Source organism: Alligator mississippiensis, chromosome 11, assembly GCF_030867095.1.
Source record: "Alligator mississippiensis isolate rAllMis1 chromosome 11, rAllMis1, whole genome shotgun sequence".
Classification (NCBI taxonomy): domain Eukaryota; kingdom Metazoa; phylum Chordata; order Crocodylia; family Alligatoridae; genus Alligator; species Alligator mississippiensis.
The window spans coordinates 49,756,623-49,784,620 of record NC_081834.1 but is presented as its reverse complement, the minus strand read 5'-3'; the positions used below and the strand labels follow the sequence as shown (position 1 = coordinate 49,784,620).

Here is a 27,998-nt window from a genome sequence, read left to right as displayed (position 1 = left end):
ATGCCATGCCCTGGCACGCTCCAGAGAATTACCGATCTCTGGGGTAAGCCATCCCCACCAAAGTGAGCCTTTTTGAGGGTCCTCTATGTAGAAAACCCTGCAAAAATGCTGCACTGTGACCATACTGTTTTTATCACTGAACACAAACAGGTTTGAATCAGCCTGTCCTCCATGGTGTACTGGGACCTCCACAGGCTGCAGTATCTCCTCCTTTCCCCCTGCCCCACAACATCACATATATCATTTTCCACCCATGTTTCCTCATTGCCATGTGGTGCCAACCGTGGTCAGCAAGGACATCCTGAGCCTGACTAAATTTCTAATTATTTATTAAGCTACAGAGTGAAACTAAAGGGGAGGGAATCTTGATTTCGGGAATTGGGAAGGTCTGGGCCGGGACTGTGGGTCCCTCTGACTCCTGTCCCTGCAAGGTAAGGAGAGAAGAGGTGAAATGTTAGGAAAATGCTGAATTACCCAGGTTGAGGGTGCAAAAAACTCCCGTATGGTTGCCTTTGTGGACATGCTGGCTGCCAACTGTGGCAGTCTGGGGTGAGCAGGCCGCTGCCTGCCTTCAGCCATCCCTTCCTGCCAGTGCTGGGGATGCTCCCTTATCCCGCAGCTGTTCTTCACCTGTCCAGCCATGAGGGATGGCTCTGGTCTCCCTGTGCAATGGTACAGAGCCGCCTCCCTGCCCTGCAGGGCTTTGTCACCCTCACCTTGCTGGGTCCAAACATCTCATCCTTTCGGGCTCCAAGCAGAGCCTCAGTCCCACAGAGGACCCTCCTTGGGGAATCTGCCTGGGGTGCAAGGTATTGGGGGACTCCAGGGGATCTGTAAGATGGATAACTGGGAGGAAGGAGGAGGTGTCAGAGGCCGTAGAGGGGGTGAGTGTGGGAGGGTCCCTGGCAGAAGAGGACTCAAGGCCCCAAGTGGCTCAGCTCCCTGCTGTCAGAACCAGCCTCACTGATGCCCTCCCTGGCTCCATGAGGGCAGACATTTATGTCCAGGGAACTCCCACAAGATCTTATGAACAAGCTCTTCACTTTCCTGCTCCTCTTACCTGAGCCTCAGTCTCTGTCTTTGAAGTCGCTCCTCCTCTTCTGCCCATTCGTGCTCCCGCTCCTGGAAATAGTGCTCGACTTGCTGCTCCTTTTCCATCCACAGCTGGAGGTTCAATGAGACACAGAAGGGAACAAAGCAGGCGTTATTGCAGACAGCAACAAGCGACTCCACAGGACACATCTCCACACCCATGCCAGCCACCTCTCCTCACCCCAATGCAGGGACACGGGAGACACACGTGTGCACGTGCTGATTGATGACTGTGACTGGGGGTGCACAATATGCACACAGAGACCCTTCTCCAGTACACAGGGACATGCCTGAGTTTCCAAAAAGAAACTTGCAGATGGGCACAGTGTATGTGTTTGTATACATCCAGCACCCACAGGCGAATAGCCCCTTAAGCCATCTCTTAGCAGACACAACTACCATTCAGAGGCACAGGGCCATGCCCCAGGGCTTCACCTTTCTCCGCAGCACCCCCACCTTCTTCAACCCATGCAGCTGGACAAGGGCATTTTCCATTTCTGCCAGTTGCTGGCTCCGTTGGTCCCATTTCTTGATTGGCAGAAATCCCCGGGAGCTTTGGATGCTTAAGCACTCACTGAGCCTATTGACATCCTGCCAAGAAACAGAGACTCCCTTAAGCACCTTGAAATGGCTCTGGGCTGGAGGTCCTTGTGCACACTCTGTGGGATCCCAGGGGGACAGGAGGCTGTGCTATGCTCCACACTGTCCCCAGTGCTCCCAGGAATCACAGGGCCCTGGCAGGCATCTCAGGCTATGTGAGGGGTTACCCAGGTGGACTCCTACCCAACCAGTCTGAACTCAGCCTTTTCTGGAGCAACAAGTGGCGTGGTGCACCATTAGATCCTATGCATATGACCAAGAGCACGTCGGACTAGTGCCCAATTCACAGGCCTACGAGGCTCGTTTGTCTACCAATAATGCTTTGCAGCCATCAGCATGTCCCTCATGCAGCCTTTGTCTCAATTACCCCATCTCTGCAAGCAGACCATAGCCACATGGTTGGAAATGCTCAGGTCATGCCACACTCACCTGGTTGCTGCTGCCAGGTGCCAAACCTCTGCCCATCGCCCTTGTCCAGTTTTGCAGGGGGGTGCTGTTCCTTGACCCGGCGGGAGTGGTCCTCAGGCTTCCCGGAGGTGTGAGCGGGATGGGCTTGTTGTGCCGGCTGTCTGGGACCTGGAGCTCCAGGAGCTGGAGGAAGGGAAGAGAGGATTGGCAGAGGGACTCTGGGGCCCAGTCTCCCCAGGTGGAGATAACCCACTCTTTTGCAGTTTGTGGGGATGCAGCAGGGGCACTTTCCCTATTTATGGGGAACCCCAGGGTCCTGAAGTCCTGGGCCCTGCCAAAGACTATTATAGTCACTGGTCCCCATGGGAAAGCTCTGCTCGTTCTGTGGTCGGGTGCTTTGAAAGGTAATATTGTAGGGCGTAAAGCTACTGAAATCTGCAGCAGCAGGAGCTGATGGGAGAAGGTGAGGGTGAAGATGAGAATAGGAATGATCCAGCATTAGCATGTTTAGAGCAGGGCCAGAAGGCATCAACCTTGGGCAAGTGTTGCACTCTCCAACCCTCAACAACACAGTTGCTCAGGGCACTAAATTTCTCCTTGCACCCCTGTGACACAGGCCGCTTATAATTGCAGGTTGGCAGATGCCTAAAATGTGATTCCTTTTCAAGTGTCCAAGCTACACAGAGCAGGAGCATAGAGGCCTACACTAAACACATGGAGAAGCAGCAGGAAAATGCAAGACAGCGAGACACTAGAAGAATCAGAAGAGACTCACAAATTAAACAGTAATAGGTTGCAAGGAGCCCCAAGCACACGAGATGGGAGAACATGCACAGACCCAGACAGTGTCCTGCATCGAAAAGCCGCAGGTGAGAGACAGAACCAGCGTGAAATACTTCCCAACCTAGAGCAAGAGACATGAAAGAGAAGCCCTAGCAAGCCACTTACAGGCACTGGGCGGGATCCCGGTCTTTTGTCCATTCTTGTTTTTTCCACACACTCTCCTTATAAAGTATCGCGTATCTTATCAATAGGGGCTTTTAATAATTTCTTAAAAACTAATTTCTACTACAACTAATATGGAGCAATGGACTATATAAATTAACCTGCAAACTATATAAACTAACTAATATAAAGCTACTAACTAAGGTACAGAGAATATCAATCCTAGTCACTAATACTAGATATAGACGAAGAACAATAAATGTAACGCTGCAACTGAGAAACCTAAAAGTACTAAACGCTCACTCTCAGGGGGCACCAGTAAAGGTATGAGAAAAAACACTTGACAGTATCTTTTTCAATCCCACATCACAAGTCTCCACGGTGACATCATGGCACGTGTCATAAAGGGGCACATGTCATAAAGGAGCCTGTGTCATAAAGCAGCCTGTATCTGGCCCTGTACCTGGGGTTTCCAACCAGGCTGCCTTGGATATCCATTTTATTTTTTGAGTGTACGCATGCTCCTGAATGTATTTGTGTGTAAATAAATATAAATGGCATCGGGGCAGGGGGACGGGATATTTCTCAGTTTGCTGCCCCTCCTCCTCCTCCTTTCTTGCCTGCGCCTGGCCCCTAAAAAGGAAAAAATACATCTTCCTGAAAGACATTTTGCTTTGGATCTGATCAATAATTTATTTAAATCCTTCCCAAATAATTGGAGAAAGTGATGCTTGCTCATGAAATCTCATTTTCCTAGGCTCCATCATAGGATCAGGAATCAAAACATTTCTGATTTTCCCTGTGACCCCATGAGAACAGGATGTCGGAGATTTTCCTTTCAATGTCTAGGTTTTCCCGTGGCTGGATTACTTCTTTTTGCCTTTACATTTGATTTCATGGCTGTAACAAAACAAAGCAAAACTTAGTGGACAACAAGGTCTTTGTAAGGATCCTGTGCTCTAAAAAAGTGATGTTAAACTCATCTGGGCAAATAGTTTTCCCAGGTCCAGTCCATGGCTTGCCAGGGCTTCTTCATATCTCCTGAGACAGGTTGGAAAGTCTTGCACTCTGGTTCTCCTTCTCACCTTGAGCAGCTTTCCACTTCAGGACAGTGTGTGCCTCTGGCATGTTCTCCCATCTCATACTTGGTGGTCCTTGCCATGTCCTGCTGCTGTGAATCCCTTCTGGCTGTCTTTTAGCCTTGTCTTGTGTTATTTTTTCCTCTTGCTTCTCCATCTGTTTAATGTAGGCCTCAGTTCTCCTGGTCGGTAGCTTGGGCTCTTGGAATAGAATCACTTTCTGCTCTCATCTTTGGGCAACTGCCAATAAACAATAAACTGGTCCTGAAATAAGGACCAGCCTCTCTCGTAGACGCATAAGGAGAAATGTAATGCCCTGGCATGGGTGTTGTTGAGGGCTGTAGAGAGCACACTTGCCCAGGGTGGGTGCCCTCTGGCCCAGCTCTAGTTATGCTACTGTTGAGTTATTTCTACCAGGTCAGACCAAACTCCTTTAGAAGGCTCCCCCTGTTTCTGCAGTCCCATGTGGCATTTCTGAATCATAAGGGCCTGAGTAACTATATCGATGGGGCCTTCCCTGGTGTTCATCCTCTCCCTCTCGCTTCAGTTCTTGCTGCTAAAGATGGCAGTATCTTCAGGCCCTGCATTATTACCTATCCAAGCACCCGGCCACAGCATGAGCAGAGCTTTCCCCTGCAGAGCAGGAATGACGACAGTTCTTGGCAGGATCCAGGGCTGATGAGCCCTGGATTTCCCGACTAGGTACACAAAGTGCCCCTGCTGGTTAACACATAAACTGCAGAGGACTCGGTCATCTCTGCCTGGTGGGAATGGGCCCCAGAGTGCCTTCTCCCAACCAACTCTTCTCTTCCTCCAGTTCCTGCAGCTCCACATCCGTGGCAGCAGGCAAAGGCAACCCATTTCAATAACACTATCTGGAAGCCTGTGGACCACACCGATAGGATCTGGGGACAGCTCCCTCCCCACTGCCCATCCATCCTCATTGCACTGAAGGAGGGCACCTAGCGTACATTTAATGCCCACCCACCAGGTAAGCATAGCATGACCTGAGCATTTCCAACCATCTGCTTATGGCCTCCCTGTATAGATGCAGAAACTTAGGCATAGGCTGCATGAAGGACTAGGTGATGGCTGAAAGGTGTCTTTGGCACAGCCGTCGATGGGGCCTGGGCACCCTGTGCTCTGAGCTCTAGTCCCATGTAGTCTTGGTCCAGTGCCTAGGAGCTAATGGTATCTCAGGCCTCCTGTTGCTCCAGGAAAGGCTGTGTTCAGACAGGTTGGGCAGGAGACTTTTTGGACATGCAACCTTGGACAGAGTTTGAGCTGCCTGCCAGGGCCCTGTGATGCCTGGGGCTGCTGTTGACTATGGAGGAGAGCACAGCCTCCTACCACCTCGGGATCCCACGGAGAATGCAGAAGTAACTCCAGCCCATGGCCTTGGCAAGGTGCTTAAGGGACTGTGCTCTGTTTCCTGGTAGGATGTCAGCAGTATCAATGACTGCTTAAAAAGTCAAATCTGTTGGGCTTTCCTTCCAAGCCCTCAATGGGACCCATGGAAATGGCAGCTGGAGGAACTGGAAAAGGCCCTTGTCCAGCTCCATGGCATCGAGAAGCTGGTGGTACTGTGGAGAAAGTTGAAGTCCTGGGGCATGGCCCTGTGCTTCTGAATGGTAGATGTGTTTGTGCATGTGCTGAGAAGTGGCTATTGGGCTATTGGGCTTTGGGTTCTGGATGCGTACAAACACAAGCACACACACACACACACACACACACACACACACACAGAGTATGGAGCCCACACTCTGGGTGTCTCTGCACACATTTGAGGGCATCCTGGGTAACATATACATGTATAACCCGGGTAGAACCGGGTTAGGTACTTCCCTCTCCAAGCAAAGGCAAAGGTAAGCAGGGCAGGTGTGCTGGGGGATGAAATTGCTGGCTGCACGCAGTTTCCCTTCTTCCCCAACAGAGCCAAGCCAGGACACTCTGTGAACTTAACTATATACAAACCTATTAATACAATAAACCAGAGGAAGGAATATCTATCTATCTATCTATCTATCTATCTATCTATCTATCTATCTATCTATCTATCTTGCATTTAAATCTCTGTTGGACTGGCCCCCTCCTTGGGATTGTGCTTGGTGAGGAGAGAGGGTCAAAGGCAGCACCACCGTTTCCCACCTACCACTTCCTGCTGCATGACACATCTTGGGGAAAGGAAAATAGAGTGATGAATGGTGGCTGCGCTCACCCTCTGGGCTTTGGAGCAGCACAAAAGCAGTGACTTCAGCAAGAGTCTGCGCTGATCCTCTGATGAGCACAGACAGCTCATTCCACATATCAAGTAAAGCCAGAGGGGTGGCAATGCACCCCTACCCACTCTGTCCCATGCCGAGTAAAATGGCCTGACATGCCATGCCCTGGCACACATCGCAGAATAACCAGTCTCTGGGGTAGCCCATGCCTACAAAAGTGAGCATTTTTGAGTGTCCTCTAGGTAGAAAGCCCTGCAAAAGCTGCAGTACTCTTCTATTGTGACCGTACTGTTTTTATCACTGAACAGAAACAGGTTTGATCCAACCTGTCCTCAAGGGTGTATTGGGACCTCCACAGGCTGCAGTATGTCCTCTTTTCCCCCTGCCCCACAACATCACATATATCATTTTCCACCCATGTTTCCTCATTGCCATGTGGTGCCAACCGTGGTCAGCAAAGACATCCTGAGTCTGACTGAATTTCTAATTATTTATTAAACTACAGGGTGAAACTAAAGGGAAGGGAATCTTGATTTTGGAAATTGGGAAGGTTCGGGCTGGGACTACGGGTCCCTCTGACTCCTGTCCCTGCATGATAAGGGAAGAAGAGGGGAACTGTGAGGACAACGCTGAATTACCCAGGTTGATGCTGCAAAAACCTCCCGTATTGTCACCGTTGTGGCCATGCTGGCTGCTATCTGTGGCAGTCTGGGGTGAGCAGGTCACTGCTTTCCTTCAGCTGGCCCTTCCTGCCAGTGCTGGAGATGCTCCCTTATCCCGCAGCTGTTCTTCACCTGTCCAGCCATGAGGGATGGCTCTGGTCTCCCTGTGCAATGGTACAGAGCCGTCTCCCTGCCCTGCAGGGCTTTGTCACCCTCACCTTGCTGGGTCCAAACATCTCATCATCTCGGGCTCCAAGCAGAGCCTCAGTCCCACAGAGGACCCTCCTTGGGTAAGCTGCCTGGGGTGCAGAGTACTGGAAGACTCCAGGGGATCTGTAAGAGGGATGACTGGGAGGAAGGAGGAGGTGTCAGAGGCCGTAGAGGGGGTGAGTGTGAGAGGGTCCCTGGCAGAAGAGGACTCAAGGCACAAAGTGGCTCAGCTCCCAGCTGTCAGGGCTAGCCCCACTGACGCCCTCCCTCGCTCCATGAGGGCAGACATTTATGTCCAGGGAACTCCCACATGATCTTATGAACAAGCCCTTCACCTTCTTCCTCCTCTTACCTGAGCCTCAGTCTCTGTCTTTGAAGTCGCTCCTCCTCTTCCGCCCATTCCCGCTCCCGCTCCCGCTCCTGGAAATAGTGCTCGATTTGCTGCTCCTTTTCCATCCACAGCTGGAGGTTCAATGAGACACAGAAGGGAACAAAGCAGGAGTCAGCGCAGGCAGCAGCAAGCACCCCACAGGACACATCCCCACAGACATGCCAGCTACCCTGCCTCAGCCCACTGCAGGGACACGTGAGACACTTATTATGTGCTTGTCAATCAATGAATGTGACCAGGAAGCACAATCCTGCACACAGAGACCCTTCTGCAGTGCACAGAGAAATGCATCTGTTTCCCAGGACACCTTTGCATGTGCATACAGACTCCCGGAGTGAGGGCTCCTTACTGTGTGTGTTTGCTTGTGTTTACATGTATCCAACATCCACAGCTCAACAACCCCATGAGCCACCTCTCTGCAGATATACAAACACATCTACCACTTAAAAGCACTGGGCCGTGTCCCAGGGCTTTACCCATGAACGTTGCGTGCCCCCGGAGGCTGAGGAGGCATGGCAAGCACCCTCAGGTAGCTGTGGTGCTGTCAGGAATGGGGGAGGAGAGGGCAGGCAAGCACTGACCACCGGTCGGCAACCGCCTGCAGATGCTGCCAGCCGCGGTTGTGGCCAATGGCAATTGTGGACCGCCAACAGTCGCTGCCAGCGGTGTCAGTGGTGAGGTGGGTGGCAGACTCCCCGCAGGCACTCCCAGCAGTGATGGCAGTGCCTTTTTGCAGCAGGTGCACCACAACAGAAAGCCTGAGGCACCATTAGCACGTAGGCACTGGATCAAGACTACATGGGAGTAGTGCTCAGAGCACAGGGCTTCTGGGCCCCATCCATGCCTCTGCCAATGACTCCTTGCAGCCATCAGCAAGTCACTCGTGCAGCCTGTGCCTCAGTTTCCCCCTTTATACAAACAGGGCATGCCATACTTATCTGGTTGCTGTTCCTGGGCATCAAATGTATGCCTGGTGCCCCTTTCCAGTGCATAGGCAGGGAGCTGTCCTTGGACACAATCAGTCTGGTCTGCAGTCTTCCAGAGGATGTTATTGAAATTGCTTGCCCCTACCTGCCGCCATGGGTCTGGAGCCAGGGAACTGGAGGAAGAAAAGAAATGATTAGCAGAAGACACTCTGGACCCCAGGCTCCCCAGGCGGGAATGATCTACGCATTTGCAATGGGTAGGGAAGCAGTATGGGCACTTTCCCTATTTAGTTGTGGACCACAGGGTCTAGCACCCCTGTTTCTTGCCAAGAACTATCATAAATCCTGCTCTGCAGGGGAAAGCTCTGCACATTCAGTGGCCGGCTGCTTGGATAAGTCATAATTCAGGGCCTGAAGAAACTGCCATCTTTAGCAGCAAGAACTGAAGCGAGAGGGAGAGGATGAACACCAGGGGAGGTCCCATTGATATAGTTACTCAGGCCTGTATCATCCAGAAATCCCACATGGGACTGCGGAAACAGGGGGAGCCTTCTAAAGGAGTTTGGTCTGACCTGGTTGGAATAACTCAGCAGTAGCATAACTAGAGCTGGGCCAGAGGGCACCCACCCTGGGCAAGTGTGCACTCTCCAGCCCTCAACAACACCTATGCCAGGGCATTGCAGTTCTCTTTATGCCTCTACAAGAGAGGCTGGTCCTTATTTCAGGTTGGCAGTTGCCCAAAGATGAGGCCAGACAGTGATTCTATTCCAAGAGCCCAAGCTAGGACCAGGAGCATTGAGGCCTACACTAAACAGATGGAGAAGCAAGAGGAAAAATAACACAACACAAGGCCAAAAGACAGCCAGCAGAGATTCACAGCAGCAGGAGATTGCAAGAAACACCAAGCATGAGATGGGAGAAGATGCACAGACGCACACACTGTCCTGAACTGCAAAGCTGCTCCAGGTGAGAAGGAGAATCAGTGTGCAAGACTTTCCAACCACTATCAGGAGAAATAAAGGAGAAGTCCTGGCAAGCCCTTACAGCCATGAAATCAAATGTAAAGGCAAAATGTCTTTCAGGAAGATAATTTTTCTCCTTTCTTATGGGACAGTTGTGGGCAAGAAGGGAGGAGGAGGTGCAGCAAAATGAGAACTATCCCTTCCCCCTGCCCTGCTGCCTTTTTTATTTATTTACACACAAGAAATTCAGATGCATGTGTACACTCGAAAAATAAAATGGATATCCAAGGCAGCCTGGTTGGAAACCCCAGGTACAGGGCCTGACACGGGCTGCTTTTTGACATGTGCCACTTTATGACACGTGCCATCACAGCACCGTGGAGACTTGTGATGTGGGAGGGAAAAAGACATAGTCATTTTTCTCATACCTCTATGGTATCCCCCGAGAGCGAGTGTTTAGTATTTCTAGGTTTCCCAGCTGTAGCATTATATCGATTGTTCACTGTCTATTTATAGTATTAGCGATTAGGATATATGTTGTTAGTTCCTTAGTTAGTAACTTAATATTAGTTAGTTTATATAGTTTGTAGGTTAATTTATATAGTCCATTGCTCCATATTAGTTGTAGTGGAAATTAGTTTTAAGAAATTATTAATATCCTCTATCGATAAGACACCCCATAGTTTATAAGGATAGCATGAGGAAAAAACAAGAATGGACAGAAGACCAGGATCCCGCCCAGTGCGTGTAAATGGCTTGCTAGGGCTTCTCCTTCATTTCTTTTGCTCTCAGTTGGGAAGTCTTGCACGCTGTTTCTGTTTCTCACCTGAGGCTTTCTGATACAGGACACTGTCTGGGTCTGTGCATGTTCTCCCATCTCGTGTGTTTGGGGTTCCTTGCAACCTCTTGCTGTTTGTGAGTCTCTTCTGACTCTTCTAGTATGTCGCTGTCTTCCTTTTTCCTCCTGCTTCTCCATGTGTTTAGTGTAGGCCTCTATGCTCCTGCTCTGTAGCTTGGACACTTGAAAAGGAATCACTGTCTGATCACACTTTGGGTATCTGCCAACCTGCAATAATGAGCGGCCTGTCTGCAGGGGCATGAGGAGAAATTTAGTGCCCTGAGCAAATGTGTTCTTGAGGGCTGGAGAGTGCAACACTTGCCCAAGATTGGTGCCATCTGGCCCCGCTCTAGACATCCAAATGCTGGATCATTCCTATCCTCATCCTCACCCTCACCTTCTCCCTTCAGTTCCTGCTGCTGAAGATTTCAGTAGATTTACGCCCTACAATATTACCTTTCAAAGCACCCGACCACAGAATGAGCAGAGCTTTCCCACGGGGACCAGTGACTGTAATAGTCTTTGGCAGGATCCAGGACTTCAGGACCCTGGGCTTCCCCATAAAATAGGGACAGTGCCCCTGCTGCATCCCCACAAACAGCAAAAGAGTGGGTTATCTCCACCCGGGGAGACTGCCAATCCTCTCTTCCCTTCCTCCAGTTCCCGGAGCTCCAGGTCCGGGACAGCTGGCACAACAAGCCCATCCCGCTCACACCTCCGGGAAGCTTTAGCACTACTCCCGCCAGTCAAGGAACAGCACTCGCACCCCCCCAAAGCTGGACAAGGGAAATAGGCAGAGAGGTTTGGCACCCAGCAGCAGCAACCAGGTGAGTGTGGCATGACCTGAGCATTTCCACCCATATGCCTATGGTCTGCTTGCAGAGATGGGGTAACTGTGACACAGGATGCACGAGGGACATCCTGATGGCTACAAAGAGTCATTGGTAGACCATAGATCCTGGTAGCCATGTGCATTCGGCACTAGTCCCACATGCTCTTGGTTGTATGCCTAGGAGCTAATGGTGAACCATGCCACATGTTGCTCCAGGATAGGCTGTGTTCAGACTGGTTGGATAGGATGCCACCCGGGTAACCCTGCACAGAGCCTGAGCTGCCTGCCAGGGGACTGTGATTCCTGGGACCACTGGGTACAGTGTGGAGGACAGCACAGCCTCCTGTCCCCTCAGGATCCCACAGAGTGTGCAGAAGGACCTCCAGCCCAAGGCCATTTCAAGGTGCTTAAGGGACTATCTCTGTTTCTTGGCAGGATGTCAATAGTCTCAGTGAGTGTTTAAGCATCCAAAGCTGCCGGGGATTCCTGCCAATCAAGAAGTGGGACCAGCGGAGCCAGCCACTGGCAGAAATGGAAAATGCCCTTGTCCAGCTGCAAGGGCTGAAGAAGCTGGGGGTGCTGGGGAGAAAGGTGAAGCCCTGGGGCATGGCCCTGTGCCTCTGAATGGAACAATATGGTCACAATGCAATATTACCTATCCAAGCACCAGGCCACAGCATGAGCAGAGGTTTCCCTTGAGGAGCAGGGATTATGATAGTTCTTGGCAGGATCCATGGGTGCTAGACCTTGGGGTTCACAACTAGGTAGGGAAATCTCTCCTGCTGGTTCCCCATAGACTGCAAAGGAGTAAGTCATCTGTGCCTGGCGAGCCTGGGCCCCAGAGTGCCTTCTCCCAGTCATCTCTTCTCTTCCTCCAGTTCCCGCAGCCTCAGGTCCATGACTGCAGGCAAGAGCTGCCAATAGCACTAACGCCACCTGGAAGCCAGCGAACTGCTCCCACCAGATCTAGGAACAGCTTCCACACCCCCATGCACCGGACAAGAGTAGTGGGCAGACATTTGGCACCCGGCAGCAGCAACCAGGTGAGTGTGGCATGACCTGAGCATGTCCAAACATGTGCCTATAGTCTGCTTGTATAAATGGGGAAACCAAGGCACAGGCTGCATGAGGGACTTGTTGATGGCAGCCAGGAGTCATTCGCAGAGCTATGGATGGGGCGTGGGAGCCCTGTGCTTTGTGCACTACTCCCTTGTGGTCTTGTTCCAGTGCCTAGGAGCTAATAGTGCCTCAGGCCTCCTGTTGTTCCAGGAAAGGCTGTGTTCAGCCAGGTTGGGCAGGAGCCCTCTTGGGCAACCCTGCACAGAGTCTCAGCTGCCTGCCAGGGCCCTGTGATGCCTGGGGCTGCTGTCGACAGTGTGGAGGATGACACAGGCTCCCACCAACTTGGGATCCCACACAGCCTGCAGAAGGATCCTCAGCCCATGGCCATGTCAAGGTGCTTAAGGGACTGTGCTCAGCTTCCTGGCAGGATGTCAGCAGTCTCCATGACTGCTTAAAAGTTCAAAGCTGCCGGGCTTTCCTGCCAGTCCACAAATGGGACCAATGGAACCGACAGTTGGAGGAACTGGAAAAGGCCCTTGTCCGGCTGCATGGCATAGAGAAGCTGGTGGTACTGTGGAGAACGGTGAAGTCCTAGGGCATGGCCGTGCTCTCAAGGGGTAGATGTGTTTGTGCGTGTGCTGAGAAGTGGCTATTGGGCTATTGGGCTTTGGGTGCTGGATGCATACAAACACAAGCAGACGCACACACACACACACAAACACACACAGTATGGAGCCCACACTCTGGGTGTCTGTGAACACATTTGAGGGTGTCCTGGGTAACACATACATGTATAACCCGGGTAGTACCGGGTTAGGTACTTCCCTCTCCAAGCAAAGGCTGCTGAAAGGTGGCATATATGGTTATTGGGCTGTGGGTGCTGGATGCATACAAACATAAACACAAACACACACATACACATAGTAAGGAGCCTGCATTCTGGCAGTCTGTGTGTATATGTGAGGGTGTCCTGGCAAGCACACACCTGTCACTGAGCCCTATAGTGGGGCCTCCATGTGCATGATTGTGAAGCCTCAGTCACACTCATTGATCGACAGGCATGTAAATGTGTCACGTGTTGCTACACTAGGATAAGGAGGGGTAGCTGGTGTATCTGTGGGGATGTCCTGGGGGTTGCTTGCTGCTGTCTGCACTGACTCCTTCTTTGTTCCCTTTGGCGTCCCACTGAACCTCCAGTTCTGGACCAAGAAGGAGCAGCAGGGGTTTTTTCAGGTCAGGTAGAAGGAGTGGGAGTAGGAGGAGCAGCATCTTCTATGGCGGAGGTTCGGGTGAGAGGAGGAAGAAGGAGAAGGGCTTGTTCATGTGGGAGGTCCCTGGGCATTAATGTCTGCCCATATGGAGCCAGGGAGGACGTCAATGGTGCTGGCTCTAACAGCAGGGTGCTGAGCAGCTTTGGGCCTTGAGTCCTCTCCCTGCCAGGGACGGTCCCACACTCACCCCCTCTACGGCCCCTGACACCTCCTCCTTCCTCCAAATCATCCCTCTTACAGATCCCCTGGAGTCCCCAATACCCTCCACCCCAAGCACCTTCCCCAAGGAGGGTCTTGTCTGGGACTGAGGCTCTGCTTGGAGCCAGAGAGGATGAGCTGTTCGGGCCCATCAGGGTGAGGGTGACAAAGCCCAGAAGGGCAGGGAAGGGGCTCCATGCTATTGTGTGGGGACACCAGAGCCATCCCACACAGCTGGAAAGTACCAGAACAGCTGTGGGACAGGGGAGGATCCCCAGCACTGGCAGGAGAGGACAGGTGAAGTCAGGCAGCATCCTGCTCAGCCTGAACTGCCTCCGTGACCAGCCAGCATGGGCACCACAGAGACCACAAAGGAGATGTTGTGCCCTGAGCCCTGGGAGCTTCAGTGTTTTCCTAACATTTCCCCTGTTCTTCCATTTGCTTGCAGGCACAAGAGTTGGAGGGACCTGCAGTCCCGGGCCAGGCCTTTGCTCTTCCCCAAGCCAAAGCTACCTCCCATCTAGTCTGACCTCCAGTTTGAACAAATAATTCAAAAATTAGTTGAACTCAGGATGTCCTTGTTGACCTTGGTTGGTACCACATAGAAAGGAGGACACAGGAGTGCAAAAGGGTACATCAGATATCGGGCAGGGAGGGGTGGGGGGAAAGAGGACATGCTGCAGCCTCATGAGGTCCCAACACAACCTTGAGAAAAGATTGGGACAGAAGTTCCTCCCTGCCCTGTGGAGACTGGTGATGTCAGGGAGAAAAAGGCATTGTCAAGTATTTTCTCTCATACCTCTGCTGGTGTCCACCAAGAGACCTAGATAAGGAGAGTGTTTCGGTTTACTAGGTTTCTCAATTGTTCCATTTTATTTATTGTTGTCTAGGTATTTGTACTATTAGTGATTAGTATTTATATTTTTGGTAGCTTAGTTGGTATCTTAATATGAGTTAATTTATGTAGGCAGTAGCTGAATTCATGTAGTCAGTAGCTTAATATTAGAATTGGTACCAATTAGTTTTGAAGTCATTCTTAATATCCCCTATTGATAGGATTTTCCATAGTTTATAAGAGCAGTGTTAGGAAAAGAAAAAGAATGGATAGAAGACAAGGATCTCGCCAAGTACATTTAAGCGGCTTGCTACAGGTTCTCCTTCGTTGCTCTTGCTCCTGTTTGTAAAGTCTTGCAAGCTGGTTTTCTGTCACCTGCAGCTTTCCAATGCAGGACACTGGGTCTGTGCAAGTTCTCCCATTTCATGTGCTCGGTGTTCTTTGCAACCTCTTGGTCTGTAGCTTGAGCTACTGAAATGGAATCCCTGTCTAATCTCATTTTTGGGCATCTGCCAACCTACAATAATGGCCGGCTTGTCCCACAGAGAAATTCAGTGTAAGAAGAAACTTAGTGCCCTGGGCAAAGGTATTGTTGAAGGCTGGAGAGTGGAACTTTTGCCCAGGGTTGGTGCCCTCTGGCCCTGCTCTACACTTTCTAACGCTAATTCATTCCTGTCAGATCTGACCAAACAGCTTGACAAGGCTCACCCACGCTGTCTTTGTGGGATCTCAACAATACAGGCCCAAGTAACTATATAAACGTGGCCTACCCATAACCTCATCCTCAGCCTCACCTTCTCCCTTCAGCTCCTGCTGCTGCAGATGTCAGTATCTTGAGGCCCTACAATATTACCTATCCAAGGACCTGGACACAGAATGAGCAGAGATTTCCCTTGCAGAACAGGGACTATGATTGTTCTTGGCAGGGTCCAGGGTCGCAGGACCTTTGGGTTCCCGACTAAAAAGGGAAAGTGTTCCCACTGCTTCCCACAAAATGCAAAGCAGTAGCTAATCTCCGCCTGGGGAGACTGGCCCCAAAGTGCCTTCTCCCAATCATCTCTTCCCTTCCTCCAGTTCCCGGAGCTCCAGGTCCCTGGCAGCAGGCAACAGAAGCCCATTCCTCTAACACCACCTGGAGGACGCGGATCACTCCCACTGGGTCCAGGAACAGCTCCCCCCGCCATGACTGGGCAAGGGTAATGGGCAGATGTTTGGCACCTGGCAGCAGAAACCAGGTTAGTGTGGCATGACCTGAGCATTTCCAAACATGTGCCTGTGGTCTGCTTATATAGATGGGGAAACTGAGGCACAGGGTGTATGACGGCTATCCGGATGACTGCAAGGAGTCATTGGTAGACTATGCAGCCTGGGAGCCCCTTGCATTGGGCACTAGTCCCATGTGGCCTTGGTCTTCTGCCTAGAAGCTAATGGTGTCCCATGCCAGCTTTTGCCCCAGGAAAGGCTGAGTTCAGACCCGTCAGGCAGCATCCCTCCTGGGTAACACTGCACAGAGTCTGAGCTGCCTTCCATGGCTCTCTGATTCCTGGGGCTGCTGGTGACAGGGCTGAGGATGGCACAGCCTCCCATCCCCTCGGGATCACGCAGAGTGTGCAGAAGGAACCCTAGCCCATGGCCATGTCAAGGTGCTTAAGGGACTGTGCTCTGCTTCCTGGCAGATGGTCAATAATATCAATGCCTGCCACCCCATTCAAAGCTGGTGGATTTCCTGCTCCTGCCAATCCAGAAATGGGACCAGTGCAGCCAGCAGCTGGTAGAAATGGAGAAAGCCCTTGTCCTGCTCCATGGCCTTAAGAAGCTGGTGGTACTGAGGACAAAGGTGAAGCCCTGGGACACAGCCCTGTGCTTCTGAATGGTAGATGTTTCTGTGCATCTGCTGAGAGGTGGCTTGTGGGGCTATTAGGCAGTGGGTGCTGGGTGTGTAAAAACACGTACATACACACAAAGGAGCTGGCACTGTGGGAGTCTGTGCCCATATGTGAAGGTGTAGTGGCAAACACATGCATATCCCTGTGCACTGGAGAAGGGTCTCCATGTGCATAATTGTGCACCCCCAGTCACATTCATTGATCGACAGGCACTTAAGTGTGTCTCACGTGTCCCTGCATTGGGGTGAGGCGGGGTGGCTGGCATGTCTGTGGGGATGTGTCCTGTGGGGTCGCTTGCTGCTGTCTGCACTGACTCCTTCTTTGTTCCGTTCTGTGTCCTGTTGAACCTCCAGTTGTGGATGGAAAAGGAGCACCAGGTGGAGCAGCACTTCCAGGTGCGACAACAAGAGTGGGAGTGGGAGGAGGAGGAGCAGCTTCTACGGCAGAGACTGAGACTCAGGTAAGAGAAGGAGGAAGATGAAGGGCTTGTTCACAGGCACATGTGGGTGTGGTCTGGACATTAATGTCTGCCCACGTGGAGCCAGGGAGGGTGTCAGTAGGGCTAGCACTGACAGCAGGGAGCTGAGCCACTTTGGGCCTTGAGTCCTCTCCTGGCCAGGGCTCCTCCCTCACTGACCCCCTCTACAGCCTCTGACACCTCCTCCTTCCCCACAATCATTCCTCGTACAGATCCCTGGAGCCCCCCAATACCCTCCACCCCAAGCACCTTCCCCAGAGAGGGCCTTGTCTGGGACTGAGGCTCCACTTGGAGCCCGAGAGGATGAGCTGTTTGGGCCCATCAGGGTGAAGGTGACAAAACCCTGCAGGACAGGGAGGAGTCTCCATGCTATTGTGCAGGGAGACCAGAACCGGCCTGCACAGCTGGAAAGTGCCAGAACAGCTGTGGGATGGGGGAGCATGCCCAGCACTGGCAGGGAGGGACCGCTGAAGCCAGGCAGCGCCTGCTCAGCCCCGATCACCTCAGTGAGCAGCCAGCACGGCCACAAGAGAGACCACAAACTGGAGCCATTGGTGCTCTGACCCCTGCGGGCTTCAGCCTGTTGCTAACATTTTTTCCTTTTCTTCCCTTGTCTGCAGTCCTGGACCAGGCTTTTGCTGTTCCCAAAACCTAAGTTACCTCCCTTTTAGTTTGACTCCAAAATGTAATAAATAATGCAAAACTCAGCCAGATGTAGGATGTCTTTGGTGACCTTGGTTGGTACCACATGGGAAGGAGGACACAAGGGTAGAAACGGCTACCTTTCAGGTGGGGAAAAGCCAATTGTTTAATGTCACCAGGTCGGGAGCCAAGATAATCTTCATCCCAGAATAGTGGACTGATGGACACATGGACTGGCACAGATCTTTGCTGGACCGGTCTTCCTGGGGACTGTGCTCTTTGATGAGAGTACCAAGGGTAGCATACTCCCACCTCTTCCTTCATGCCAAATTTGGGGGCAGTGGAGAAGGAGAGGTAAACAGATGTGGCATTCGCTCAGCAGTGGCTCCAAGGTTTGTTCATGTCATTCGTGTGAATTCAGAAAATGTAAGAAAACTCTTCTCTGCATTGTTAATGCAATTTCTGTAGGTTGTTGCTATTAGTGCTCCTTCTTTGATGGAGCCAAAGACAGTTGCTTCAAGCCTCATCTGGCCCACAAGTGTCTGTGGGTCTGGTGCCTTTGCTGGGCAGGATGATCCGATGGTGACTCTTGTCTACTGAAGCTGAACCCCTGGGTTCGCGTCCATGTTCAGCCCCACATTTCCCGAAAGGGCAACTGTGTCGGAAGAGCTTCTGCAGTGATAGGGGGAAGCATATTCAGGTGTGAACTGAAATCCAAAGGCTTGACGTGACCCTGGGGCAGCCACTATTTTGGTTTTAGTACTAATGGTCAGTCCCAGGTCTGGGACAGCACCGAGGAGCCTTGAGCTGGCCCTGGTGCTGTCCTGAGGCTGAAAGCCAGAATCAACTCTGCCCCTCCATTACCCCTTCCTACTGGTATCCATTAGCACAAGCCCTGCAGCTCTGGGCAAGGCATTGAGCAGCTTCCTGGGCCCCAGCACCTTCCCGTCTCAGAAGGATGGACAGAGAAATGCATTTCTGATGACAGGACTGAGACGGTCACTCAATCCCCTGCATGGCGTGTTTGGGAGGGGGGGAAGGTGGGATGCAGGGGGAGCGAGTGTGACTTGGTTGCGGTTGTGCTCTTTTCTTGGTCACACGAAACTCTGGGCAGGGCCAAGCCAAGTCCAGGGAGAGAAGGAAAAGATCTTCTAAAGGATGGGAGGGAACAGAGCCAGTGCCCACGCTGCAGTTTGTGTGACTAGGTAGAAAGCCTGAGCTGCACGCCCAGCCGCTGCCCAGGTGCCCTGGGCCTCGCATGCCCTGGGAGCAGCTGGCAGGTGGGCAGCCCCATAAGAAAGGTGCAGGCAGGTGTAGCCAGGTAGCCTGGCCTTTAAGAAGGGCAGCCGGCCCTGCGGCAGCTGCCCAGCCGTGAGCGAGTCACTAGCTCTTGAAAGCCCAAGCAGTGAGAGAGCAAGGAGCTGGAGCTGGGGCAAGGAAGAGTTTGGAGGTAGGAAGCAGACTAAGCGGCTCCCCCTAAGAAGGGCCGGAGCCAAAGGGCCTCTCCTGCCACCTGGACAAAGTCTGAAGATTGGCTCTACTCATGTATTTGGACCAGGAGGATGACTGCATTGTGTAACCCAACCCGCGGGGCTCCCTGCGGGTCTGGACATTTGTACTGTGTCAGGGGAGACCATCTGGAGGGAGCCTGAAGCCAGAATGGCAACGGAGGGGGCAAAGGTGGCATGAAAAGATGCTTGAAGGTTGCTCTGCAGCACGTGCCACAGTAATGCACGGCCTCTGCCATTAGCCAGCGTGATCGCTCAGCTCCTCGAAGGCCTGGTGAGGTCTCGTGAGACCGATCCATGAAATCTGGATGTGGGCAGCTGGGCAAACACTGCCTTTACCCGCCTACCACATGGCCCTGAGTAACATGCTTTATTGTGGCAGGAAGAACGAGGAAAGAAAAGAACTTTCCAGAATCGTTTCATGGTCACCCCTGTTGTGACCGCTTCCTTATGGAAAGCAGCCATTTTCTCCATGTTAGGGCCCCCAGGGCTTGATACTCTCTGGCAGACAGATGCCATGTCATTGGGAACTGAAGGAAAAGCCAGGCCTGAAAGCACTCAGGGTTACCTTATTTCCAGTTTCAAAAAAGAGAATGGCCATGGGGGAGAGAGGAGGAGGGAAGGGGAAAGAGGAATATGATTTTGTGGGAGAGGGGGCAGTGATATGCCCCATGCCCACCCCAGCCCTGGCAGTGCCCCTCGCTCCTGGACAAGGCTCTCTGGCCCCTCCATTTTGGGAAGGGCAGGCAGAACGCGCTGGAAGGCCGTGTCTCCGTGGCAGTGCCGGGCCGTGCAGGCGAGATGCCTGAGCTGGCTCTGAAGAAGCGACGCCAGGTCCCGAAGCAGCACACGTGTGTTAGCACCGCGCTTCCCAGCCTTTCCCAGCCCAAGGCACACTTACATGAACAAACATTTTCCGCAGCACGCGTGTTAAGGCACTCCCCATCCTCGTACCTACTGCAGCTCATTGCCACGGCACAATTACAGGGCACGCCGGTTCATTTCTGATGGCACACTCCTATGCCGCGGCACGCCAGTCAGGCAACCCTGCGTTAGCACAGCGCCGTGCCCTGCATCTCAGCTGGCTTTGGCTGCGCCCGCATCTCCATGTGGAGAGCCTCGGCACCCTCTAGAGGCCTAAGTTATCCAGGCGCCTCCATTTTGGAGGGCTCTGGCCAACAGGCCTCAGGCCAGGCATGGCCCAGGCTCTCTGCAGGACGTGAAGGGACCTGATTTTTGTCTCCATGCTGTAGCCAGGAGTCAGCATGGTGCCGCCATCCAGGCGCTGGGATCACTTGCAGAGGTCCAGCAAGCAGGGGGCCGGGAGAGGGCATGGTGGTGGTGCAGGGGGCAGCTGCAATGACTATTTTTCCCTTTCCCTCTCTGCAGGGAGCTGCTGGCGCGCTGCATGACCTGCACAGCAGCCATTGCCCAGCGCAGGGTGCTCGTCGGGGAGATGGTGCGGCGCCGAACCACCCCAGGGGCTAGGACGTTCTTCTTTACATCCCACTTCACTGCCCTCATTGCCATTAGGAAAGACAGAGTCTTTTGCTTTGAACTAAGGGTCCCCCAAGGCTCTGTCCTTGGACCCATACTGTTCAACATCTTTATTAATGATGTGGACACTGGAGTCAGAAGAGGACTGGCCAAGTTCGCCGATGACACCAAACTTTGGGGCAAAGCATCCACACCAGAAGACAGGCGGGTGATCCAGGCTGACCTGGACAGGCTCAGCAAGTGGGCGGATGAGAATCTGGTGTTCAACGCTGATAAATGCAAGGTTCTCCACCTTGGGAAGAAAAACCCGCAGCATCCTTATAGGCTCAGCAGTGCTATGCTGGCTAGCACTAAGGAAGAAAAAGACTTGGGGGTCATCATTGACCACAAGATGAACATGAGCCTGCAATGCGATGCTGCGGCTAGTAAAGCGACCAAAACGCTGGCTTGCATCCATAGATGCTTCTCAAGCAAATCCTGGGACGTCATTCTCCCCCTGTACTCAGCCTTGGTGAGGCTGCAGCTGGAGTACTGCGTCCAGTTTTGGGCTCCACAATTCAAAAAGGATGTGGAGAAGCTTGAGAGAGTCCAGAGAAGAGCCATGTGCATGATCAGAGGTCAGGGAAGCAGATCCTACGATGACAGGCTGAGAGCCCTGGGGCTCTTTAGCCTGGAAAAGGGCAGGCTCAGGGGTGATCTGATGGCCACCTACAAGTTTATCAGGGGTGACCACCAGTATCTGAGGGAACGTTTGTTCACCAGAGTGCCCCAAGGGATGACGAGGTCGAATGGTCACAAACTACTACAAGACCGTTTCAAGCTGGACATAAGGAAGAATTTCTTTACTGTCCGAGCCCCCAAGGTTTGGAACAGCCTGCCACCGGAGGTTGTTCAAGTGCCAACATTGAACACCTTCAAGAGCAAACTGGATGCTTATCTTGCTGGGATCCTATGACCCCAGCTGACTTCCTGCCCTTTGGGCAGAGGGCTGGACTCGATGATCTTCCGAGGTCCCTTCCAGCCCTAATGTCTATGAAATCTATGAAATAATATCTTTGATTAGGCCAACTTGGAGGTGGGCTGATGTTTCCAGCAAGCTTTCGGATAACACAGGATCCTTTTTCAAGCGAAGCGGCGTGCAGATGAGGCGACTCCTCTGCGGGTACCGGGGCCCGTCAGTCGCCTGTGTGAGGGCATGTGGCAGCTGAACTGCTCCGAGTTTGGTTGTATACTCTGCACGGGGCGGGGGGGAGGAAAATAGTGTTGTTGTAGGTTATGGTACGGTTGGCGTTTAGGCAGGCTGTAGTGAGGAAGACAGCTCATGTCTCTGTTCAGCCCATGATTTTTCATGCCCAGAGCGGTGATGAAGTTGAATTCACAGCCATGTCTTTTGGAGGCGTTTTGTAAACATCCATTGAGGATAAGCACGGAGAGATCTGTCAGAGAATGGTCATTTTGGGGGAGATGTGCCCCTACAGGCAAATGTGGGTTTCTGTCTTGGATGGATTTCACACAGCCCGCCCCCCCATCCCACCATCCACCTCCCCCACAATACACAAGGCTAAGAATTTATTTTGGGGTTTTTATACAATCACCTCTTTTATGCAAATTAAAATAGGTTATAGCAGGTGTTTGACTTCTAGCGTATGATTTGGTTTTTTCTGGTTCTAAGATGGCAACCGCTCCACCTGCCCCATCAGAGTATTTTGGGAGGACACAAGGAGAGACTTCTGGTGGCAAAGGTTGGGGGTGAGAGGTGGGACTTCCAGTCCCAAGATGGGAACCAGGAGATGGGCCAACTGCCAAGGGGCACAGCTACCCACGCAGCCCTCGACAGCTCACCAAAACTCATGAAGCAGCTCTCCACCCAAAATAATTACCCGCCCCTGGTTTAACATTCCTGTTTGAGAGCACAGGACCCTTACAAGGACCTTGTAGCCCACTAAGTTGTTGTGTTTCATTACTGCCGTGACATTTAATATAATGGGGAAAACAAAGAATCCAGCCACATTAAAAGCTAGACGTTCAAAGGAAAATCTCCCTCGTTCTGTTCTCAAGGGATGCAGAGGGGAAACCAGACACGTTCGCATTCCTGGAACGACTTGCATAAACCAACACCTCCATCTATCGGAGGAGTTTAAATAAGCTGTTGATCAGACCAGTGCAGAAATGTCTTGCAGGGAGATCAATGTTCTTGGTTTTTGGTGGCCAGAGGTAGGAAGCAAGGCAGGAGGCAGCACAGGAGCCAATAACAATTCTACCTCTCCCCCTGCCCGCCCCACACACACACACATTTTTTTTAATTTACCCAGAAAGAAATTCAGATGCATATGAACTCTCTGAAGGAAGAAAGGTGTTACTCAAATCTAAACTCACTGAAGTATGTAGAAGCCGGGTGTATCCGGTATGGGCCTAATATTAGTCTGCTGAGAGATATGAGTGTGTTTGCTGGTGTAACGTGGTGACAGTAGCGTCATAGGTGAAACGTATCAACACTGACAGTACTTTGGCTTCTGTGTAACCTGATCAACAGTTAAATTTGTGGCATGCCTGCCCAACAGGTTTGCCCCCACCGACTAGGTTTTGCTCCAGGTTCAACTCTAGCTGCATGTAGATGATTAAGGTAAAAGCATTTGCTCCTAAATGGCTTGGACTTTCCTTTCTTACAACTTCTCTCCCTGCACTGTAGCCAAGATTCGCAGTCACTGCTGAGCTGGAGTCCATGACAATTGATGGTCGGGTGTTCTCGGGTCCCTGGACACTGGAATTCACTTTCCTCCCTCGGTCTAACAGCCTAGAATCAGATGTTACAACCTTTGGGACATATGCCAAGGCTTGTCTTTCTTCCCAGGCAAGTGAGAAAGCAGTTTACTTCAGTGAGATCTCTAGGGAAAATGCAATTCTTTCTTCTGAAGGGCTAAAGGGGACTCAGACACCTGGTGTTTGCAATGTGCAGGGCTCCTTGGGTGCCTGTAGATGTGAGGGGATGCTACTATGACATACTGTAAAATACAGTGCATCAGAGCAGACTCGACAATCAAGTCTGCTGGAGCATGCTAATTAGCATGGTTGAAAATGGTGGTGGAGGCACTTTAACTAAAGCTTATTAATGAGCTTTAGTTAAAGCGCCCCACTGCCATTTTGAAGAGCAGGAAACTGAATACACAAGACGCCGGGGGCACTTTAATTAGAGCAGCTCTCGGACCTGCATTCTCGGAGCATAGAGCAGGTGTAAAGATGCTGCATGAAAATATCATCTAACCCCATGCCCCTGACCTGAACCTATCTGTTTTACTTAGGTGTTACTTGGATTTTACTATCTTCTCACTGAAAAAGATAGAAGCTGAGGGGCACGAAAATGTGTCTGAATTTCAGCAAATGCACCAGCAGCCAACACATGAATTCTTTGGGGTAAGATATTGTTAGACCAATGTGACAGTACCGTGACGGTAGAAGGAGAGCTACTGAATCATCATGTTCAGCCACCACCAAACAAATCCATGTATACCTGCTTCACAGAAGATGGGAGGACTATCCACCCCATCATCGTTTTTTTCTTGGGCTCATGCTCACATACATGCACGCAGCTGTGTATGGGTTCTTAGTCCATGTGTGATGCTATCCAGCATAAAGTTGGGGCCAAAACACCCAGGCACATGAGGGAACCACCATTTAGAGGCACAAAGAGAAAGATAATTCTACCCCGGGTGGTTCTTTACAGTCCTCCAGGCCACTCCTTGCACTCACCGGCAACCATATAACAACTATACAGTCTAACAGGGTCCACAGAGACATCAGTCCTGGTCCTTCCTCCCTACATACTGCAAGCCACAATACATGACTATTGCCCAATAACAAACTGCGGGTATTTGATCCCTTTGTTGGTCTTTGTGCTAAGCTGCAGCATGCTACAGGGAGAAGCAAGGATGCCAACCATGATGTGGGCTTTATCACTACTGGGGGATTTGTTAGGTAAAATATACCCAGATAATCCTAGGAAGTGAACCACGCCTGCCTGCCACTGAGGAAGTGCAAAAATGGTCCTTGCTTATCAGAACTTGAAGAAACTTTTTCTTGTTTAACTCGATTCTGAGGATGTGAGCAACATGCACCAGCCAAGCTGGAGGACTCAGTATCCCTAGAGCACAAGTAGGCTCCCTTTCCCTGAAGGCCAGTTTCCCTTCCAAACCTTTAGTCAATATTCTTCAATGCTTCAGACTAAGGCAGAACACAGAAAGAAGCCAAATTATAGTCAAGTTATACATTCAAGGGAGGGAAGGTTCTTTTTGACTCTCCAGGCAAACAGTGAAAGCCCTGGAAGCATCGGGTTAGTTGATTACAATACTTGTTGCATCTTTCCTTTAGGGAAACTGAATCCAGAAACACCAGATGAACTCTATGCACCAGGAACTAACAACAAGAATACCGGTAGCAAGCTGGGAGTTCATTAGTTACAAATGACTGAGAATGAGAAACATCTGGATGTACTGTCAGTTGTGAGAATTGAGTCACCAGTGTGGCATGAGTATGAAAAATGACAGATGCAACTAGGGTGTTGGTATTTCTGGTAGAGAAGAGGAAGTAGCAATGGGATTGTATGAGGGGTGATAAGAAATTGATCAGAAAATAAATCATTATTAACTATTTGTCCAAAGTAATGCAAAGTCCAAGTGAAAGGAGAATGATATCCTCCTACCTCACAGAGGGAAACTGGGTTTAGTCATGCTCACACATATTCCAAGCCAGAAAGAGTCTATTATTAATAAAGAGAGGCACTAGACTACTTGAACAAAGTAAGTTCGAGCTAAAGACATCTGTGTCCAATTCTAGTCAGTTTGGTTGCTTGGCTGCAAGCCAAATAAGGTTTATTCTAATATTATAAAAGCCTTAGTCTGTTTGTCTGTCTGTCTGTAACGCTTTATTCGCACTCTTATTGGCTGAGAAGCAGCCAATCAGAGTGCTCCAAGAGCCTTCAGCCAGAAGATGGTGCAGTGGAGAACTGCCATGACAGCAGGGACACAGGGCCTGAGGCCTCAGTCCCTATTCCCCTACAGGCAGTGGTGACAGAGGAGGATGGGGAGAGTAGGCCCGGCCCTGAAGCAGCGTGGGAGGGGAAGATAGGTCCCCCGGCCTGGCTCTGGCCCCAGGCCCAGGCCCAGGCCCAGGCCCAGCCCCAGAGCAGTGCAGGGGAAGGTGTGGGGAAACTGCTTGCCTGATTGGACAAGAAGCAGGGGGTGGGGCGCGGACACAAGCTGGCAAGGAGGAGAAAGGGGAGCACAGTGGTGGTGCCCCACCACTACCATGTCCCGACAACTGCCCTGAAGACAAGCAGGGGGCAGCGAGGGTGGGGGGAGCATGCCCGTTCGCCCCCCTCCTTGATTGGACGAGAAGCGAGGTGGAGCCAGATACAGGACTCCATCCCCACCCACCATAACAGTGGGGAGCACGGTGCTAGTTCCCCACCCAACCAAAAACATCCAGGGAGGGGGAGAGGGGGCATGGTGATGGCACCCCGTCACCACCACCAGGCCCTGCCAGCAGCTGGGTGGGAACGGAGCACAGACCACATGGACCTGGTGTGTGGGGGTGGGGAAGTGGTGCCGGTGCCGGCCCTGGAACTGAAGAGAGACATAAAAGCAGGGCCAGACCTGAAGCGCAGGGTAGGGGCCCAACATGGGCTTTTGTCCCACCCCAGCACCACCCCCTCTCGTTCTTGATGGGCACTTGGCTAGTTTTACTATAATTTCCCATCTTCACAGGAGGAAAAATGATAAGCACCTACATAATCTACTTATGTAGTTAAGATTTCAAAGTTTTTTTTACATGAAACAAGGGTTGTTGTTCACCTTGGTGTTTATATTTTAAAAATATACCTCCAGAAATGGAATATATCTAATCAAATGCTCCAAATGTCCTGTGGGAAAATATGTAGGAGAGACCAAACAGCAACTGCGCACCAAAATGAACGCACACCGGAAATCTATCAAAGACAAGAATATCCAGGTACCTGTGGGGGCACATTTTTCACAAGAAAACCACTCTCTCTCCAATCTCTCAGTTGTAATCTTCAAAGGCAACTTACAAAACACTTTTCACAGACAAGCCTATGAACTTCACTTCATCAGCCTCCTGGATACAAACAAATCACGGGCTAAATATAGACATTAGATTTATGACACATTATAATCTGCCTGACATCTGACTCCCCAGGTACCTCTCCACTATTTACCAGCTACATTCATTCCCCTTCCCCACTCCCCCTCCCTGCCCCAGCCTGTCTCTCAACCACCAACTTCTCAATTTACATCTTACTGACTGTCTTTTTTGCATGCAGACCAGCCTCTGGCTTCTTTGCTAGTCGTTCCAGCCAAGAAACGCACACACCAACTGCAGATGCTTCCTCAGCCTGATGAAGGGTTTTTAAACCCGAAAGCTTGCTAAGAAGAATTTTTCCAACTATTTGAGTTGCTCTAATAAAAGACATCAGATTTACCCAAATAATCTTGTCTGCCTATTTTAAAAAGAAACACCCATAAAGGAACATTTTGGAGGTTGCAAAGTCAAGTACTTAAGTTAGAAATTGCAAGAATTAAGATTGCTTTTAACTTTACCTTTATTACAGTCTCTAACTTCACGGTTACACACTGTTCTTTCCACAAATCCTCTGGAGAACTTGCTTAATAAGCTATTCAGTGTTTTGTTTTTGTCCTTAGTAGGTGCATCTACACATGCAATTTGCACATAGCTATTGCACTTAGAAAGCGGGTTTTTAAACCTAGTGCTTTATGAATTGACACAACAGAAGCAGTTCAATTGAATAGGTGGAAGAGATGCTAGACAAGCTTTTGGGCACTATATGCCCCTCTTCAGGTCATTCCTTGGGCTTTTATTGTCATTTACACTTTGTCATTAAATAAGAATAGCAGAGACTCCACCTACTTACTTCTTACATGTACACAGCAGAAGGGTTTGTTTTGATAACTACCAACAAGCTATAAAACTACACAACAGGAAAAGACTCTTTCCCAATATAAAATCAGCTATTAGCCCTTCATATTATCTTAGCTGCACAGAGACTTACCCAGTGCAGGCAGGAAGCCATTCTTGTATAGCCTCAAAGCGTGAATCTTCGCTTGTCAGCTGGGAGGCAGGATGGCTTGGTCTGGACTGCACAAACTTTGCTGGCAGCTCTGTCTAGTTCTTCTACTAGTTAACTGTATAGCTTCAAAGCGCTTTTGCTTGGTGGTTGGCTAATTAGAGTCCAAACAAACAGGAAGGGAAACGTTGATCATCATAACAACTGTTAGTTGCTTGGCTCCTGTTTTAGATCTGTCTAGGTGTGAAGCTTGTGTTTTTCTGCAGCCCCTGCAATGATACGTCAGCCTAGCTCTTCCCCTCTGTAGTGGATCCTGTCACCTGCACAGGGAGAGTCACAGTTGTCAGCAAAGCAGGGC

General features: G+C 51.0%; 1 protein-coding gene across 2 annotated transcripts; it reads right to left on the bottom strand.

Moving 5' to 3' along the window:
• LOC109282846 (uncharacterized) lies at positions 1–27,996 on the bottom strand. Of its 2 annotated transcripts, XM_059715008.1 has the most exons (7): positions 27,626–27,996; positions 8,544–8,708; positions 7,571–7,680; positions 2,122–2,283; positions 1,528–1,683; positions 1,061–1,164; positions 2–424 (listed from the first exon to the last, which is right to left on the bottom strand). In XM_059715008.1, exons 2-7 carry the CDS (start codon positions 8,599–8,601, stop codon positions 349–351), a joined length of 666 nt encoding a protein of 221 aa, XP_059570991.1. In that variant the 5' UTR covers positions 8,602–8,708; positions 27,626–27,996; the 3' UTR covers positions 2–348. The 2 variants fall into 2 exon arrangements, with proteins under 2 accessions (XP_059570992.1, XP_059570991.1); XM_059715009.1 differs by lacking the exons at positions 8,544–8,708; positions 27,626–27,996 and having other exon boundaries at positions 1–424; positions 7,571–8,527.
• Positions 27,997–27,998: the final 2 nt, after the last annotated feature.